The sequence below is a fragment of the Lipotes vexillifer genome, unplaced genomic scaffold, assembly GCF_000442215.2.
Source record: "Lipotes vexillifer unplaced genomic scaffold, Lipotes_vexillifer_v1.1 scaffold2542, whole genome shotgun sequence".
Lineage (NCBI taxonomy): Eukaryota > Metazoa > Chordata > Mammalia > Artiodactyla > Lipotidae > Lipotes > Lipotes vexillifer.
Window position 1 is genome coordinate 145,056 of NW_006773210.1, and position 14,869 is coordinate 159,924.

Sequence of the window (14,869 nt, forward strand, 5' to 3'; positions counted from 1 at the left end):
TTTTTTTTTTTTTTTTTTTTTTACCTTTTCACTGTTACAAATACAACTATAAGGCGGTCCAGTGGTTGGGACTCTTCCAATTCCGGGGCCTGGGTTCAATCCCTGGTTGGAGAACTAAGGTCCCACAAGCTGCACAGCATGACCAATAAACAAATAAGTAAATGAATGAATAAATAAATAAAGCCACAATAAACATCTTCAGGTATAATCGGTCACATTTCAAGTCATTTCTTAAAGTGGATTCTTTGATAAAGATACTGATAAATAATGCCAGATTCCTCTCCCAAAATGTTATAGTTATTTACATTTCTTTCGGGAGTGAAGGAGCATGCCCATTTTCAGTACACCCTTGCCAGCTTTATAGTGTAATAATTTTTAAAAATTTATAATTTAATAGATGAAAAATGATGTCTTGGGTGTTTGGATTCATGTTTTTCTGTCACTTTAACTCAAGCCATATTATAGAATTAAAAGATTGAAATTAAAGCTACCAGTATAGTTTGTTGATAGTTTTTCATTGATTTGAAGTTTGTGTCTCAGATGACTAGACAATAATTCCAAAGATGCCATGCATACTATGCATATACCTTACAAAAGTGAGAAATATATTTAAAAGCAAGTTTTTAAATTTAGGGGCATGGCGACAATAAATTGATAATTTATCTCTAAAATGGGAACAGGGTAATTTCTAAGTGACAGTGTAACTTGACCAGCAGAGTGACACCTCTGCTTAAATTGCTGGTATATTTGGAATACAGGATTCTATGTCACTGAAAGGAACTAAGATTGAATTATACTATGTTTGGCATTTCTGTATTTTAAAACTAAAGTTGCCTCCCCCATTCAAGTAAAGAATTCATACCATTTCATTTTCGAACTGCCTTGTTAGCATATTAGATCTCTATTTCTAGTTTTACTTGTATTTGTGTCTGTAGATTGTGCCTTGCCAGTACATGCTGCAGACAATGAAGGATGAACAAGTTTTCTACATTCAATACTTGAAGTCCATGGCATTTTCAGTGTACTGCCAGTGCAGGCGACCTCTGCCTACACAGATCCACATTAAATCCCTCACAGGATTTGGGCCTGCCGCCAGCATTGAGATGACTCTCAAGAACCCAGAGGTAGGTAGCAGCAACAGGGCAGAAATTTGCAAAAAGACTACTTTTATGCTAACGATGCAAGCCCGGAGAGTTGCTTGCTTGGTTGGTCTTCTACCTTTATTATAAGAGTGGTAGGTTTCTTTAATCCTTAAGTTGAAATAGAGGAGCTGCTTCTCTGAACTTGTATAATTTTTTGAGAAAAGAGGCAAGCAAACTCTTGCCATTGTTTGATGTAAGACCTAAGGCAACAATACACTTACCCTTTTACTTATGAAAGATCAATTTTCATATATTTATTTTGTTCATCATTGTTTGAAGCTAATTTGTGTCTTAAATCACTCTCCACCTTCCCCAGCTCATGGAACAGCAGCTGTGTATGTGTTCACTCTGCACGGGCCCCTCATTTTCTGATGCTTTCTCCTCCCCTTGTCTCAGTGCTTCTGTATGTAAATGAATGCTTTTTCTCTCCATCTTTGTAAACCTGTTCCCCACAGATAAGTACCTCGGGGAATTCTAAAACACCAAAGCAAAACATGCTTTAAACAGAAGTTGTACACTTCTTTTGTTTTACTAATCACCTTATCCTGAAGGTAGATATACAGGGCAGTGTTTAGAACTCTCAAAGCCTTCAAAAATCAGTTCCCACAACTTTTGCATAAAAACTTACCCATTAATAAAGGCCAGCAAACACCTCTTCACCATTAGAGAACTTAAAAACACCAAAAATTGCTAATTTTAGTTGGTAATGTAAGTTTTTGTGGAAAACTAAAAAAATGACGCACTACTTAATACTGCATTTGTTGTAACTTGGTTCAGGTCTGCTTGGTCCCAAGAGAGGAAACTGCTTAGCTGACAACTTACATTTGCTCTGGGGTTATAGAAAATTTCTATCTTTGGCAGTTTTAGGTTAGTTTATTCTTTTGAGTCTGTATTTTTTTACTTTTGTGAGCATGTCATATGTTTTCTCTACCACTAGCTTTTTCTAGAATAAAAATAAATATGTTTCTACCTGTTTCAAATTTGTGTCCAGGAATTGAGTTTGTTCCTTTCTTTATAAACTTTGAATCTTTCAGTTTTTTACCTCTTGTGGTTATTCTGCAATTTAGATGCAATCATTCCTTATGCTTTGGTAAGAAGTTACCACAATTTCAAATGCAACTAATAGTAGTCTGCATTTTCAGAGAAGAGAGTAAAGGCTGACTACCTATATTAAGATCCGAGGCATTATGTAATGTTTTAAAAGATTATATAACATACTGACAGAACACCATGAGAGTTCATGAGATATATAGTGAGGCTTAGATTAAAATAAATGACAAAAAAATATTCTTTCTTTCCTTTTGCTTTGGAACAGGAAGAGAGAAATCAGTCATTTGACTTAATTAAAAATGTAAGAACCAAATGTTGTGAACATTTACTGAGGTTTATAAATTTTTACTTGCATTACGGTGCAATGGCTAATTGCTAAATGCTGCCTCGCCCTCAGTCTGCAGCTAGAATTTTGTACTTTCATTCAGCAACTATAGCTGAGTGTCTGCCGTGTGCCAGACACTGTATTAGGTGTCGACTGTGCAGTGCTGAACAAGACACCAGTCCCCTGCTTCCAGGAATTCTCATTTTCTGCAGTGGCACAGTCTCATGCAAGCTCCTGGCAACCACTGTTTTACTTGGTGTCTCTGTGGGGTTGCCTGTTCTGGACGTTTTTTGTAAATGGAATCTTCCAATATAGAATGTTTTATGTCTGCCTTCTTTCACTTAACATAATGTTTTCGAGGTTCATCCATGTCATAGCAGGTATCAGTACTTTATTTCTATTTATGGCTAAGTACTATTCCATTATATGGATAGACCACATTTTGTTTATCCATTTAGTAGTGGATGGGCGTATGGATTTTTCCACTTTTTGGCTATTGTGACTAACCCTGTTCTAAACATTTGTGTATGAGTTTTTGTGTGGCTGTATGTTTTCAGTTTTCTTGGTAAGTACCTAGGAGTGGAATTTCCGGGTCTATGGAGAGTGAATGGATCAGTGATAAGGTTAGCTTTGAAACTTGAGCAAGTTGTTGAATATGTATCCCTAAAATGAAGGAATTGGATTAACTTATCTCCAAGGTCTCTTTTAAGTTTAAAATTCTGTAATTCCATTATTACCGTTTCTTATGCTATATAGTTCAGGGGTTGGCAACTCTGTGGGCTAAATCCAGCCTGCAGCCTGCATTTGTATGACCAGCTAGGTAAGAATGATTATTACATTTTTACAAAGAGAAGATTATGTGACAGAGACTCATAAAGCCTAAAGTATTTACTGTCTGATCCTTTACCGAAGTTTGCTGACCCGTGCCGTAGTTTACTAAATATTGAGATGTATATAAAGCTAGAAACAAAGATGACAATTAAATTTCATCACAGTTTATCTAAAATATTTGTCTTAGGTAACAGCTAACACTTTGATCTCTTTAATTACTTACACACACACATCATAAAGTATAATATACATACTGAAAAGTACCCAGTCTTAAGCATACTGCCTGCTGAATTTCCACTAAGTAAAAATATTACGTAACTAGCGCTGGAAACAAAACATAACAAGCATCCAGAAACCTCTCTAATGTCCCTTCCAGTCACTCCAGTGGTAATCACTATTCTGACTTATAACAGCATAATTTTGCCTGTTTTTGGCTTTATATAAATGGACTCATAATTTACAGTGTTTTGTGCCTGGCTTCTTTTACTCAGTGTTGAGAATCATCCATTTTGTTGCTTGTAGCAGTAGTTTTTTTCATTCTCTTTGCTGCTGTTTAATATTCTGCTTGCGTAACTTTATCACAATTTATCATCCATTTTACTGTTGATGGTCATTTAGGTTATTTTCTCTTTGGAGCTATTAAGATTGATAGTGTTGTAAACATGCTTATACCTGTCCTTTGTAAACATATATGTGCATTTTGGGTGGTCAGAGGGTATGTGTTTGTTCAGCTTTTACAGGTGTTGTCAAATACTTTTCCGAAGCACATCATACTCCAGCAATGTATGAAAGTTCTAATTGCCCTGTATTCTCACCAATACTTGATGTTTTCTGTCCTTTATATTTCAGACATTCTGGTGGGTGTGTAGTGGTTTTAATCCACTTTCCTAATGACTAATGAAGTTGGGCCAATAATAATTTCTTTTAATAAGGAAATAATTGGCTTGATTGGGTTCCCTACCTTAAACAATTTTTCTTGTATCATTATTATTTGTATATATAGGACTAGTCGGGAAGCAATCTATTGTCATTTCTCCCTGTTGGTTTCCCTCAGTGCTGTATGGGTTTTGTTGTAAACATGGAGTGGCTTTGTGTTGATACTGATTTTGATTTTGATTTCAGCGGCCCAGCCCAATCCAGCTTTACTCCCCTCCTTTTATATTGGCCCCAATCAAAGACAAGCAGACAGAGCTGGGAGAGACATTTGGTGAAGCGAGCCAGAAATACAATGTGCTCTTTGTGGGCTATTGTCTGTCTCACGACCAGCGCTGGCTTTTGGCTTCCTGCACTGACCTCCATGGAGAATTATTAGAAACATGTATTGTAAATATTGCTTTACCAAACAGGTGAGGAGCCTTGGTGTTTATGGTGTGTGTAAATTGATGCTGTGCCTTTTCTCAGATAATGGATCTTTCTAACTTTCCTATCTAAATGCAGTGGGTAACATGTGGGTGGGTTCTTTGGAATTTTCTTGGTTTTGTCGTACTAAATGATAGCTTTGATTCATTTGGGGACCCTTTTCCATGTCTGTTTTAGATCACGGAGGAGTAAAGTATCTGCCCGTAAAATTGGACTACAGAAGTTATGGGAATGGTGCATAGGTATTGTCCAAATGACATCTCTGCCCTGGAGAGTTGTAATTGGGCGACTTGGGCGTCTTGGCCATGGGGAACTTAAAGGTGAGAAATTCCTGAAACAAAGGAAAGGAAAAGGGCTGAGCTAATGTCATTAACTAAGCTGAGGGAGAAAATTATAAAGTTGGTAGTAAGAATAAAGCAGATTATATTTTCTGATTCTGTTAAATGTACAGGATAAACCAGTGGCTTTTAGACTTTTCACTAGCAACGAAATCATTTACACGAAGAAAATATTAAATATAATATTGAACCCCAGTATATAAAAGAGAAAAATATTTTTTAATATAAAAATGATACTTGGTAAATTAGAATTTCTAACATTTATATATTGTGAGAAGAACAAGTCAGTTTTAACTGGAAAATTTTATATCCGAGATTATGGATGAGAGTAGAAGTCATATACAGCCTTTACTTTCGTTTGCTGGTTTGTTTTTGGTGGTTGCTGGTATGAGCTTTGTATTTATTTTTGTTTCGGTGGCTTGATTGCAAGATAATCCTGATTGACAAGGACAAGTAGTTGCAAATTGGAAGAGTCTTTATTCACATTGCCACTGTCATATTCTTCAGTCTGGAAATTTAAGAGAGCAGATTTTTTTAAGTTGAATCCCCCAATATATCTACCTACTGCTTATATTTCTTACCATAAATATAAGAAAGCACTAAAAGTAACTGCAACATAACACAACTGACCACCACAGGCAGCTGCCTTGCCTGGCGTTGAGCCCAGCTCATTTATTATCCTTGTGTAGCTACTTGTACAGTTTTATATGAGCAATATGAACAGGCCTAGATTATTTATTTAAAGCCCTATCGATTAATGACATATTTATAAAAAGTTCAGTATATGCATATAGATGAGAGAAGTTTTTGTTTTTAATATTTATTTATTTACTTATTTTTGCGGTACGCGGGCCTCTCACTGTTGTGGCCTCTCCCATTGCGGAGCACAGGCTCCGGACGCGCAGGCTCAGCGGCCATGGCTCACGGGCCCAGCCGCTCCGCGGCATGTGGGATCTTCCCGTACTGGGGCACGAACTCGTGTCCCCTGCATCAGCAGGCGGACTCTCAACTACTGCGCCACCAGGGAAGCCCTTTAATATTTATTTATTTGGTTTTGCCAGGTCTTAGTTGCGGCACATCGGCTCCTTAGTTGCAGCTCGCGGGCTCCTTAGTCATGGCATGCGAACTCTTAGTTGCAGCATGCATGTGGGATCTAGTTCCCTGACCAGGGATCGAACCCGGGCCCCCTGCACTGGGAACGTGGAGTCTTAACCACTGCGCCACCAGGGAAGTCCCGGGAGAGGTTTTTTTCTAACGTCTGCACAAAAGCAACCGTATGTCACAAATTAGCTTGGTGGTTTTGCATGTGCCAAGTATATATCAGAACAGAGTTGGCAAACTTTCTTTGTAAAGGGCAAGGTAGTAAATATTTTTGACTTTGCAGGCTAGCTGGTCACTGTTGAACTACTCAGCTCTGCTACTGTAATGCCAAAGCAGCCATAGACAATACCCCAGTGAATTGGTGTGGCTGTGTTCCAATAAAACCTTGTTTACAAACAGGTGGTGGGAAGGATGTGAGCTGTGGACCGTAGTTTGCTGACCCTTGCGTTAAAGTGTGCATCTTATTTCTTTACATGAAATTTATATCTGGTATTTGTGGAAACCCTGAAATAAAACCCCTGATACAGATATAACTTGCCTTGTAGTAAGTGCCTAAGTGAGTTAATTATTAGGGTTTAACAGCAGTTTATACAAATATTATATAATATGTATTAAGTGTTTTCTTAGGAATCTATTATACACAGAATTTTTTGTATTAAATTATACTGTAGACCAATAGAAAATATTATCCTTTTCATTTTTAAAAGAATATTATAATGAGTCTGTATCAGTAGCCTGGAGGTCTAATACATTAGGGGATTCATCATTTCATTTCTGTCAGAATTCCTATCTTCTCTCTTAGTATGCCTTTTAGTCAATCTTATTTCTTAAAGGCTTTGAGCTACTCTTAACCCTTGGGAAAAGTTAGAATATAATAGAAAAGAAGTAGAGGGGATAAAAATGTAGCCTAGTAGTCTAGTTACTTGGTATTTTGGAAAATTATTAAAGCCATCGCCTTCCCTTTTATGATTTTTTAGAAGGGACACACTCTTCTTTCTTATCTCTTGGGGGAGAAGAATGTAAGTGTGACTGAGGGCTCCATCAAAAGACTGAGAGCAAATGTACTTTCAAGGAGTAAAAACAGAGAAAAGCCTAGTGTCCAGGACATCAGCTTCTCAATCTACAGTTTCTTCCTTTGGGGAGCTGAGGTCTGCACCACGTTGCATTTCTGTGGGGCAGTATCAGATATGAGTCCACAGATTTCAGAGTCAGTTTTGTGAATCTCTGTTCTTTATCACCAGAGTGTTTGTGATAAAAATAATCATACTGTCTTTTCCTTCTTACTTGGTTTTTATATACCGAACTCACTTCTCTTTGGTATTTCTGTGGTTTTTAAAAATACTCCCTCCTCTTTGTTCCTTGACCCTTTTATTTCAGCCACTTCAGTTCAGTGTTCATTAGGAATATGAAATGTGAAAGTTTTTTTTTTTTTTTTCACTTGCTTTTTAAGGGGAGAGCAGGTTGCTTGAAAAAAGTATATGGAGGTAGAGAGGTGGAGTGGTGTTACATCAGTGGGATGTGACATGACAGCAGTGTACGGCTGCAGTAATGTGACGTGCTTCATGTGTGTCGGGGGTCAAAATAAAGGGAGTACCAAGTGCTTTTCAATTCACAGAGTAACATTACCCTCAACAGTTCTGTGAGGAGACGTAGTGCTTTTGTTTGGAGGCAATAAACAGACGATAGAAAATTTGTGGCATCTTTTTAATCTGAACAATTAATGTGGCATCATTTGGAGCACTTTACTTGCACCCATTGCTTATCGGATCTTTGGGCATGCCAGGAAAGGGTCCCCTTCGTTTCTTCTGCTGCTTGCCTTTCATGAAACAACCAATCTACGTTAGCAGTAAACAAAACTGAGGTTCACCCCAAACTGTGCTCTCTTCTAAAGAAAAGTGTTCATAGGGGTAGTGAAAGAACCAGACCTGGAGAAGGAGAAAGGACAGAACATACTGGCATCACCATTGAAAACTATTTTAAGTGCCTAAGTCTGCCCGGGTCTGTGCCAGACTCACAGGTCATTTCAGACATGATTTCAGTCTCTATGGTCGTTGGCCTTTGTTTCTTTGTTAATGAAGCGTAATCGAGGTCAAGTAACATTTTCTTTGTAGCAAGGAGGGGAACCTCTATAAAGCCATATTCCCTTCAGGGCCCAATCCTAGAAATTCAATTATCAGGCAAAACTGGTAAAATGCTCAAACCTCACATCAATATGAATTTCTGAAGACTGTGTGCGATTGTGATATTTGATTTCCAGACTGGAGTATCCTCCTTGGAGAATGTTCACTACAGACAATCAGTAAACGGCTCAAGGACGTGTGCCGGATGTGTGGAATCTCTGCCGCAGACTCTCCTTCTATCCTTAGTGCCTGCCTGGTTGCCATGGAGCCCCAGGGGTCCTTTGTAGTGATGCCAGGTAAATCTCGTCAGTTTTGTTAATTAGGTATCAGAACAGTTCAGTCCATTCAATCTTAAGTCCACACACAAGTATAGAATGATCTTTATTATCTTTATGAGAAAAAATTGTACTTAGGGCTCAAAATGGAAACCATCTGGTCTCTTCCAAGGGGAGTGGTTTGTGATTTTACTGTCTTTGTTGACCATCACTTGGGAGAGAGCCCAAGTCCTGGGTGTGATTGAGAGCTCTTAGAGTCCTGGCGAATTATTTGACCCCAACCTGTTATTAGTTTATGAAGTTCACCCTCCAAAAATGACTTAAGTGGGCACCAACATGATATGTATTTTAATACCCTTTTGAAGAAAGGTATTTGATAGACTCCTCAAGCAGCCTCAAGAGGACGTTTAGAGTCTCTCTGTGGTTGAGGATGAATGTGAAGTAGACAGGGGTAGAGCATTTATCACAGTGTCTGGTAGCCACAGTAACTCAGTAAGTGCCAAGATGTGGGCAGACGAAACATCATGGCCACAGAATTTTTTTTAAAACAGCAACTAAGCTGTTTTATAATTTAATAGCTAAGAAGTTTTATACTTTTTAAACCTGTTTTTACCATCCAGGTATTTCTTTGGTCAAACAGCAGACCCTTGTCCCCTCCCTGTAAAAACCAACAGAAGTGTTGTGGTATGAGAATGTGGTTGCTTGTGGTCAGTCTAGAGAGAGACAGATGTCTGTACTGGCCTGCTGGTCAGACCTTGGGTTAATTGTCACCTGCACCAGTTGGGCAAGTTACATCATTTCTTTGTGTTCTGTCCTCCTCATGAAATGGGGGTAGTAGTTCCTACCTCTGAGGTGTAGCTTTGATGACTGAATGATATGATATGAATAAAGAATTCAGTACAGAATCTGGCACGTAGTATGCATTCAATAAATATTAGTTATAACAATTATTAGTTGAATGATACCATTTCTGCAGAATTGCATTGTTTGTGGGAACAGTCCGTTATAAATTATTAGCAGTCACAGGAGGAAAGAAAGTTTTATTTTTAGAAATACTTCTTATTTAAGTAATTAAAACGTATTTGGTCGACTCAATCCAATTTTTTCTTAACCTTGCCAGTGTGAAATGTGGCTTGAGTTATCATAGCTATCTGCTCTGAGTCAGTTTCTTGAAAATATTTAGACAAGTGGGCTCAACTGTAAATGTGTATCCATCATGGCAGTTGTGTCAGACTCACATCAATCCAGCTCGGGTCATTTCTGGAGCTGTTCACTGCTGCACAAAAGGCATTGATACGTTTCCCCCTTTTTTAAGATGCTGTCACAATGGGCTCAGTTTTTGGCCGAAGTACTGCACTGAACATGCAGTCATCTCAGCTGAACACCCCTCAAGACGCTTCTTGTACACACATCTTGGTGTTCCCAACATCGTCAACCATCCAGGTGGCTCCAGCCAACTATCCCAATGAAGATGGGTTTAGCCCCAACAATGGTGAGTGGAAGACCCTGTATGCATAGAGCGGCTCCGAGCGCTCCTTCAGCAAGACACAGTGCTAGAGTAAAGAGTCGCCTGGCCGCTGCAGGTTCTTCTGTGTCGTAGTAAACAGCATATGAAATGTGAAGAGGGAATCGAAGGTTTGAGAATCTTTTCGGTTTTGAAGATTTAATTTGCACTGTTGCCAAGACCAAATAAACACTTTCCTCTCTTGGGTAATTAACTTTCTCCTGTTTTTCATTAACGGCAAAAAAATAGTGTCTGCTTGATAGTGTCCTGTACATGGGTGTCACTCTTTCAATAAAGATTTCTTGATCTGATTTGAAATGTATGAAGACTGCTAGGCAGTATGAAGATAGCACCTGTCTTTAGATGATCATTGGGAATCTAACTTGCTCTAAAACAACTCCTTATTTGATTAGTCTTGAAATTTTTTTTTTTAAGTAATTTATTTTTGGCTGTGTTGGGTCTTCGTTGCTGCGCGGGCTTCTCCTTGCAGTGGCTTCTCTTGTTCTGGAGCACGGGCTCCAGGCGCGTGGGCTTCGGTAGTTCTGGCATGCGGGCTCAGTAGTTGTGGTTCGTGGGCTCTAGAGTGCAGGCTCAGTAGTTGTGGTGCCTGGGCTTAGTTGCTCCGCGGCATGTGGGATCTTCCTGGACCAGGGCTCCAACCCGTGTCCCCTGCATTGGCAGGTGGATTTTTAACCACTGCGCCACCAAAGTCCCCTTATTTGATTATTCTTAATAGATTTTTATGGTTTGAATATCTTAAGGCATTTGTTAAGCAATGGTTATTTATAAACTGTAAAATGTTCAATATTATGCAGCCATATGCATTGTTTTTTGAAGAATTTTTAGCAGCTACCAACATTTACTCCTGTTAAATGGGGAGGGTAAAAGGATACTGTCCTGCGTGTGTGTATATATAGAAAACACACATAATATCACAGTGTAATAATAAATACAGAAAAAGGATCAGCAAAAATGTTCATGGTGATTGGGTTTCCCCTTTTATACTTTTCTTTCCAAATTTTCTGCTGTGCGTGTACCTTACTTTTATGATATGGGAGAGAGGATTTCTTAACAAAAACATCATGCTTTGATCTGCTCGTATAATAGGCCTCCAGTTTGAGGGCAAGTTCACACTTATTAGCATGCATTAATTCAGCCTTAAGTATTTTAGATGCTAATTGGATGCATAGATGGTGTCTGCTGTTTTCTTGGATGGTGTCAGTTTTAACTTTAATAATTAAATTGCTTCTTTAGCTGTTTTGCCTTCTTTTTATGTGCCTTTGGAGGCTATGCAGAGTGTGGAGTTTTAAGTTCTTTATTTCTCCGTTCTGTTAATATCTCACATTAGGAGATCATTGGAGAGAGTACAAAATGCAAGAATAATTTGCAGCACCTTGAACCCAGTGGGCACGCATTAAGTCTTACTAAGTTGTTAACAACACATGCCTGTAATAGTCATAGGCCAATAAACCGTGCATTGGTTTAAACTGGGGCTATGGATTAGCTTTTTAATTTTTGTCCTTTTTTTTCTCTCTCTCTAGATGACATGTTTGTTGACCTTCCATTCCCAGATGATATGGACAATGATATTGGCATATTAATGACTGGGAACCTCCATTCCTCTCCCAACTCCTCCCCAGTTCCCTCCCCAGGCTCTCCTTCTGGAATTGGTGTGGGCTCTCACTTCCAGCATAGTCGGGTAAGGACGACTTGAAATAGGTTGTTTAAAACCACCTCAGCCTTCAGGAAAATCCTCCAGAAGTGCTGTCTTCTTTTACTACACGCACCTTTCTCCCTGATGGTCTTGGTCCCTGGTACAAGAGGAGTAAGTGTGGGACAGCGACCCTGTAGTTCCATTTCGAACAAAGCAGGAATTCTAAAGAAATGTTATTATTATTCCTGATGAATGTGTTTAATCAGAATAGTCCCATTACAGCTGCAAGGGTTTTATGCAGTTACTGTGTTCTGAGCAAAAATTAATTTTGGTTGCTTGCTGCTTCCCAGTTATTTTTTCATTTTTTGCCAGAACAGTGGCTTTTCAGAGGCTAGTTCAATAACCCTGCTTATTTAACATTCAGAGTAACTGTGTTAATTGACTAACACATTGTTGATGGTTAATTAATTCGGAAAGGAGCTTAACTGGTCTTGGTTTAGGTCATGGTGCCTTTATTTAGGCGTGTTAGGTGTTCTCTGTGGCCAGCCTGTGGGAGCGGGAGGAGCCCACAGGAGGCTGAGTTTGGAGAAGTGCGCAGGTTAGTAACCGCGTATCAAGGGAGAAACAGGGCTTACAGCTGCTGTCACCTTTAAACATCCCAGGATGTTAGAGGTGAAGTAGCAGACGATTGAGGCGTTAAAGGTTCTGCCATCAGCTCACGTCAGGTCTCTTTAAAAGCTATAGGTGGTTCATGCCTTATCACTGTATTATACTTTTTACTTAAAATGTTAAGAGATTGAGGGGTTAGGACACAGAAAAATAGCTATGTCTAGTCTAATATCTTAAACTGGACAAGCATAAGCAACCTGCTTACACTCATTAGGCACAAAGATGTTCTTCGAGGACTTAGGTTTCTGTCAGGTGGGGCTTTTATTGCCAGCCCTGAGTTCACTGAAGGACAGTCTAGAGAAAAGAAGATTGAAAACTTCAGTTTCAGAGAAGATGAAACCAGGGAAGGCCACCTCAGTAGACTGCCCTCATGTTACCGCCTGCCCCCTAATTCTCCCTTCTGCAAAGAAGGGATTGTAAATGTCTCTGTTTCCTCCAGTCATTTGCCAGTTAATGACAATTTATTGGTTCATTGGAGATTGTTGCGATGGGGACCAAGAACACAAATTTTACACGGGACAGTTTTAATTTAGGATTAACGTGAATTCTAGAGGCAAATACCATTGCAGCTAAGAATGCATTCCCTGGAGCTTGATAAATATCACTCTGGGCAAACTTACTTTACCTTTTTCAGCCTTAGTTACCTTATCTGTGAAATGGAAATAATAGCAGCTACCTCCCAGTACTGGTTGTTATAATTTAGCTCCTCCGTTAACAAAGAATTATAGTAACTGAAGTGTAGTGTCAGTTTTGTGAGAAACAGAGGCGTGCTTTATTTCCTCCCTTTGTTGGCACCTCAAGCCACTGAATGTCACACTTCAAACAGTACTATGCTGAAGCTGGTCAGGTGGCCTTTTCTAATCCTGAGCACCTGCAGCCAGGTGACCCCTGAGAGGCTTTCGGCATTTCCTCTCTCCGAACCATTAAACATTCTTTGATATCCAGTTAAGAAATTACCACAGGAGAAAAAATTTGTTCAAGGTTGCAGTAAGTTTTTATTTTTTAACCAACTCAGAAATGATACAACTTGGTGTAGTAGTTGAGGATTTTTTTTTCTTCCTTGAAACAGAAGGCTTTTGAGAACAAATGGATGACTTATTATTGCTTTTGCATAAAAGGTACATTTTCAACTCTCGAAGCTAGCTAAAAGAGTCAAAGAAGGAAAATGTCAACTGCAGAAACGCCCAGTGGCTCTCACAGGAGTCCCTTACTACCGGGACTGCTGTAAACTGAAACAGGGCTTCTTCAGGAGCAGATCTCACGCTGCTGGCAGGTCAGATACTGGTGAAGTGTTAGAACGTTATTGACAGTGGACAGACAGTCAGGTGCGCGTGTGTATTTTTGGTTGATTGCTGGTGAAAGAGCACGTGGGTATGGTGGTACCTTCAGCTGTCAGATTCCACTCTTTCCATTTTTAGTTTATTACCTAATAATGCCACGGAGCAGATTTTACATTCTGCCGAAAAGGAAACAGAGAAAATAAACCTGTATTTACTTGGCTGATGTTGTTAGTTTTACTGGTACCTTCTGCCTGAGCCATAGTTTTCATCAGATATCTGTGTGTGCAGCAAAGACACTGCCTCCCCTGTTGACCTTTCTTGGTCAGTTGACATTCTGGTGTTAGATGCTGCCAGGAAGGGGATTAGTCACTACAGTGTGCAGGGAGAATTGATAAAAAGTTGGGTGAAGGTGGTCAAAAAGTACAAACTTCAAGTTATAAAATAAGTGTCCTGGGGATGTAATGTATGGTGATTTTAGTTAATAATACCATATTGTATATTTGAAAGTTACTGAGAGTAGATCTTAAAAGTTCTCATCAGAAGAAAAACAACTGTAACTCTGTATGGTGGTGGATGTTAACTAGACTTATTGTGGTGATTATTTCCCACAGTTAGAATCATTATGTTGTACACCTGAAACTAATATGTCATATCAATTTCTTTTAAAAAGTTGGTTTCTAAAAAAGCTTTATTTGGTAATAAATGCTGATCATGCTTTTGGGACTTTGTTTTTCAGAGCCAGGGTGAGCGTCTTCTTTCTAGGGAAGCGCCTGAGGAGCTGAAACAGCAGCCTCTGGCCCTCGGGTATTTTGTATCGACTGCCAAAGCTGAGAATCTCCCCCAGTGGTTTTGGTCATCGTGTCCCCAGGCTCAGAACCAGTGTCCCCTCTTCCTCAAGGTTGGTTTGGTGTTGTATTTGAAGTTGGGGGGTGAGTGACTTATGCTCAAAATCAGTCTTGGTTAGAATTTGCCTTGGGCACCGTCATCTCATTCTGCTCCCCGACTCTCTCACATCTACTTAAGAGTCTGAGGGTATGTTAATTACAGGTAGAGGTGAAGAGCAGAATTTAGGAGAGGAGCCCCAAACCATGTCACAAAGAAATGAATGACATTCACCCAAGGAGGAGACTTCCCGCGGCCCAACGGACACATCTAGGGCGGCTGTGTGTTTCTGTATAAGGCACTGCGGTCCGGGAAGTTACGCCGGGGGGGGGGGGGGGG

The 14,869-nt window shown here is 39.5% G+C and overlaps 1 protein-coding gene across 1 annotated transcript in view; it reads left to right on the forward strand.

Annotated features, from left to right (window-relative positions):
- Window positions 1-14,869, forward strand: part of MED13L (mediator complex subunit 13L) — a 136,161-nt gene that overhangs the window by 115,123 nt on the left and 6,169 nt on the right. The window contains exons 21-27 of the mRNA XM_007448160.1: window positions 936-1,124; window positions 4,471-4,694; window positions 4,885-5,027; window positions 8,404-8,562; window positions 9,857-10,033; window positions 11,587-11,744; window positions 14,385-14,546. Coding sequence (XP_007448222.1) covers window positions 936-1,124; window positions 4,471-4,694; window positions 4,885-5,027; window positions 8,404-8,562; window positions 9,857-10,033; window positions 11,587-11,744; window positions 14,385-14,546 — 1,212 coding nt within the window. The remainder of the gene's footprint in view (window positions 1-935; window positions 1,125-4,470; window positions 4,695-4,884; window positions 5,028-8,403; window positions 8,563-9,856; window positions 10,034-11,586; window positions 11,745-14,384; window positions 14,547-14,869) is intronic.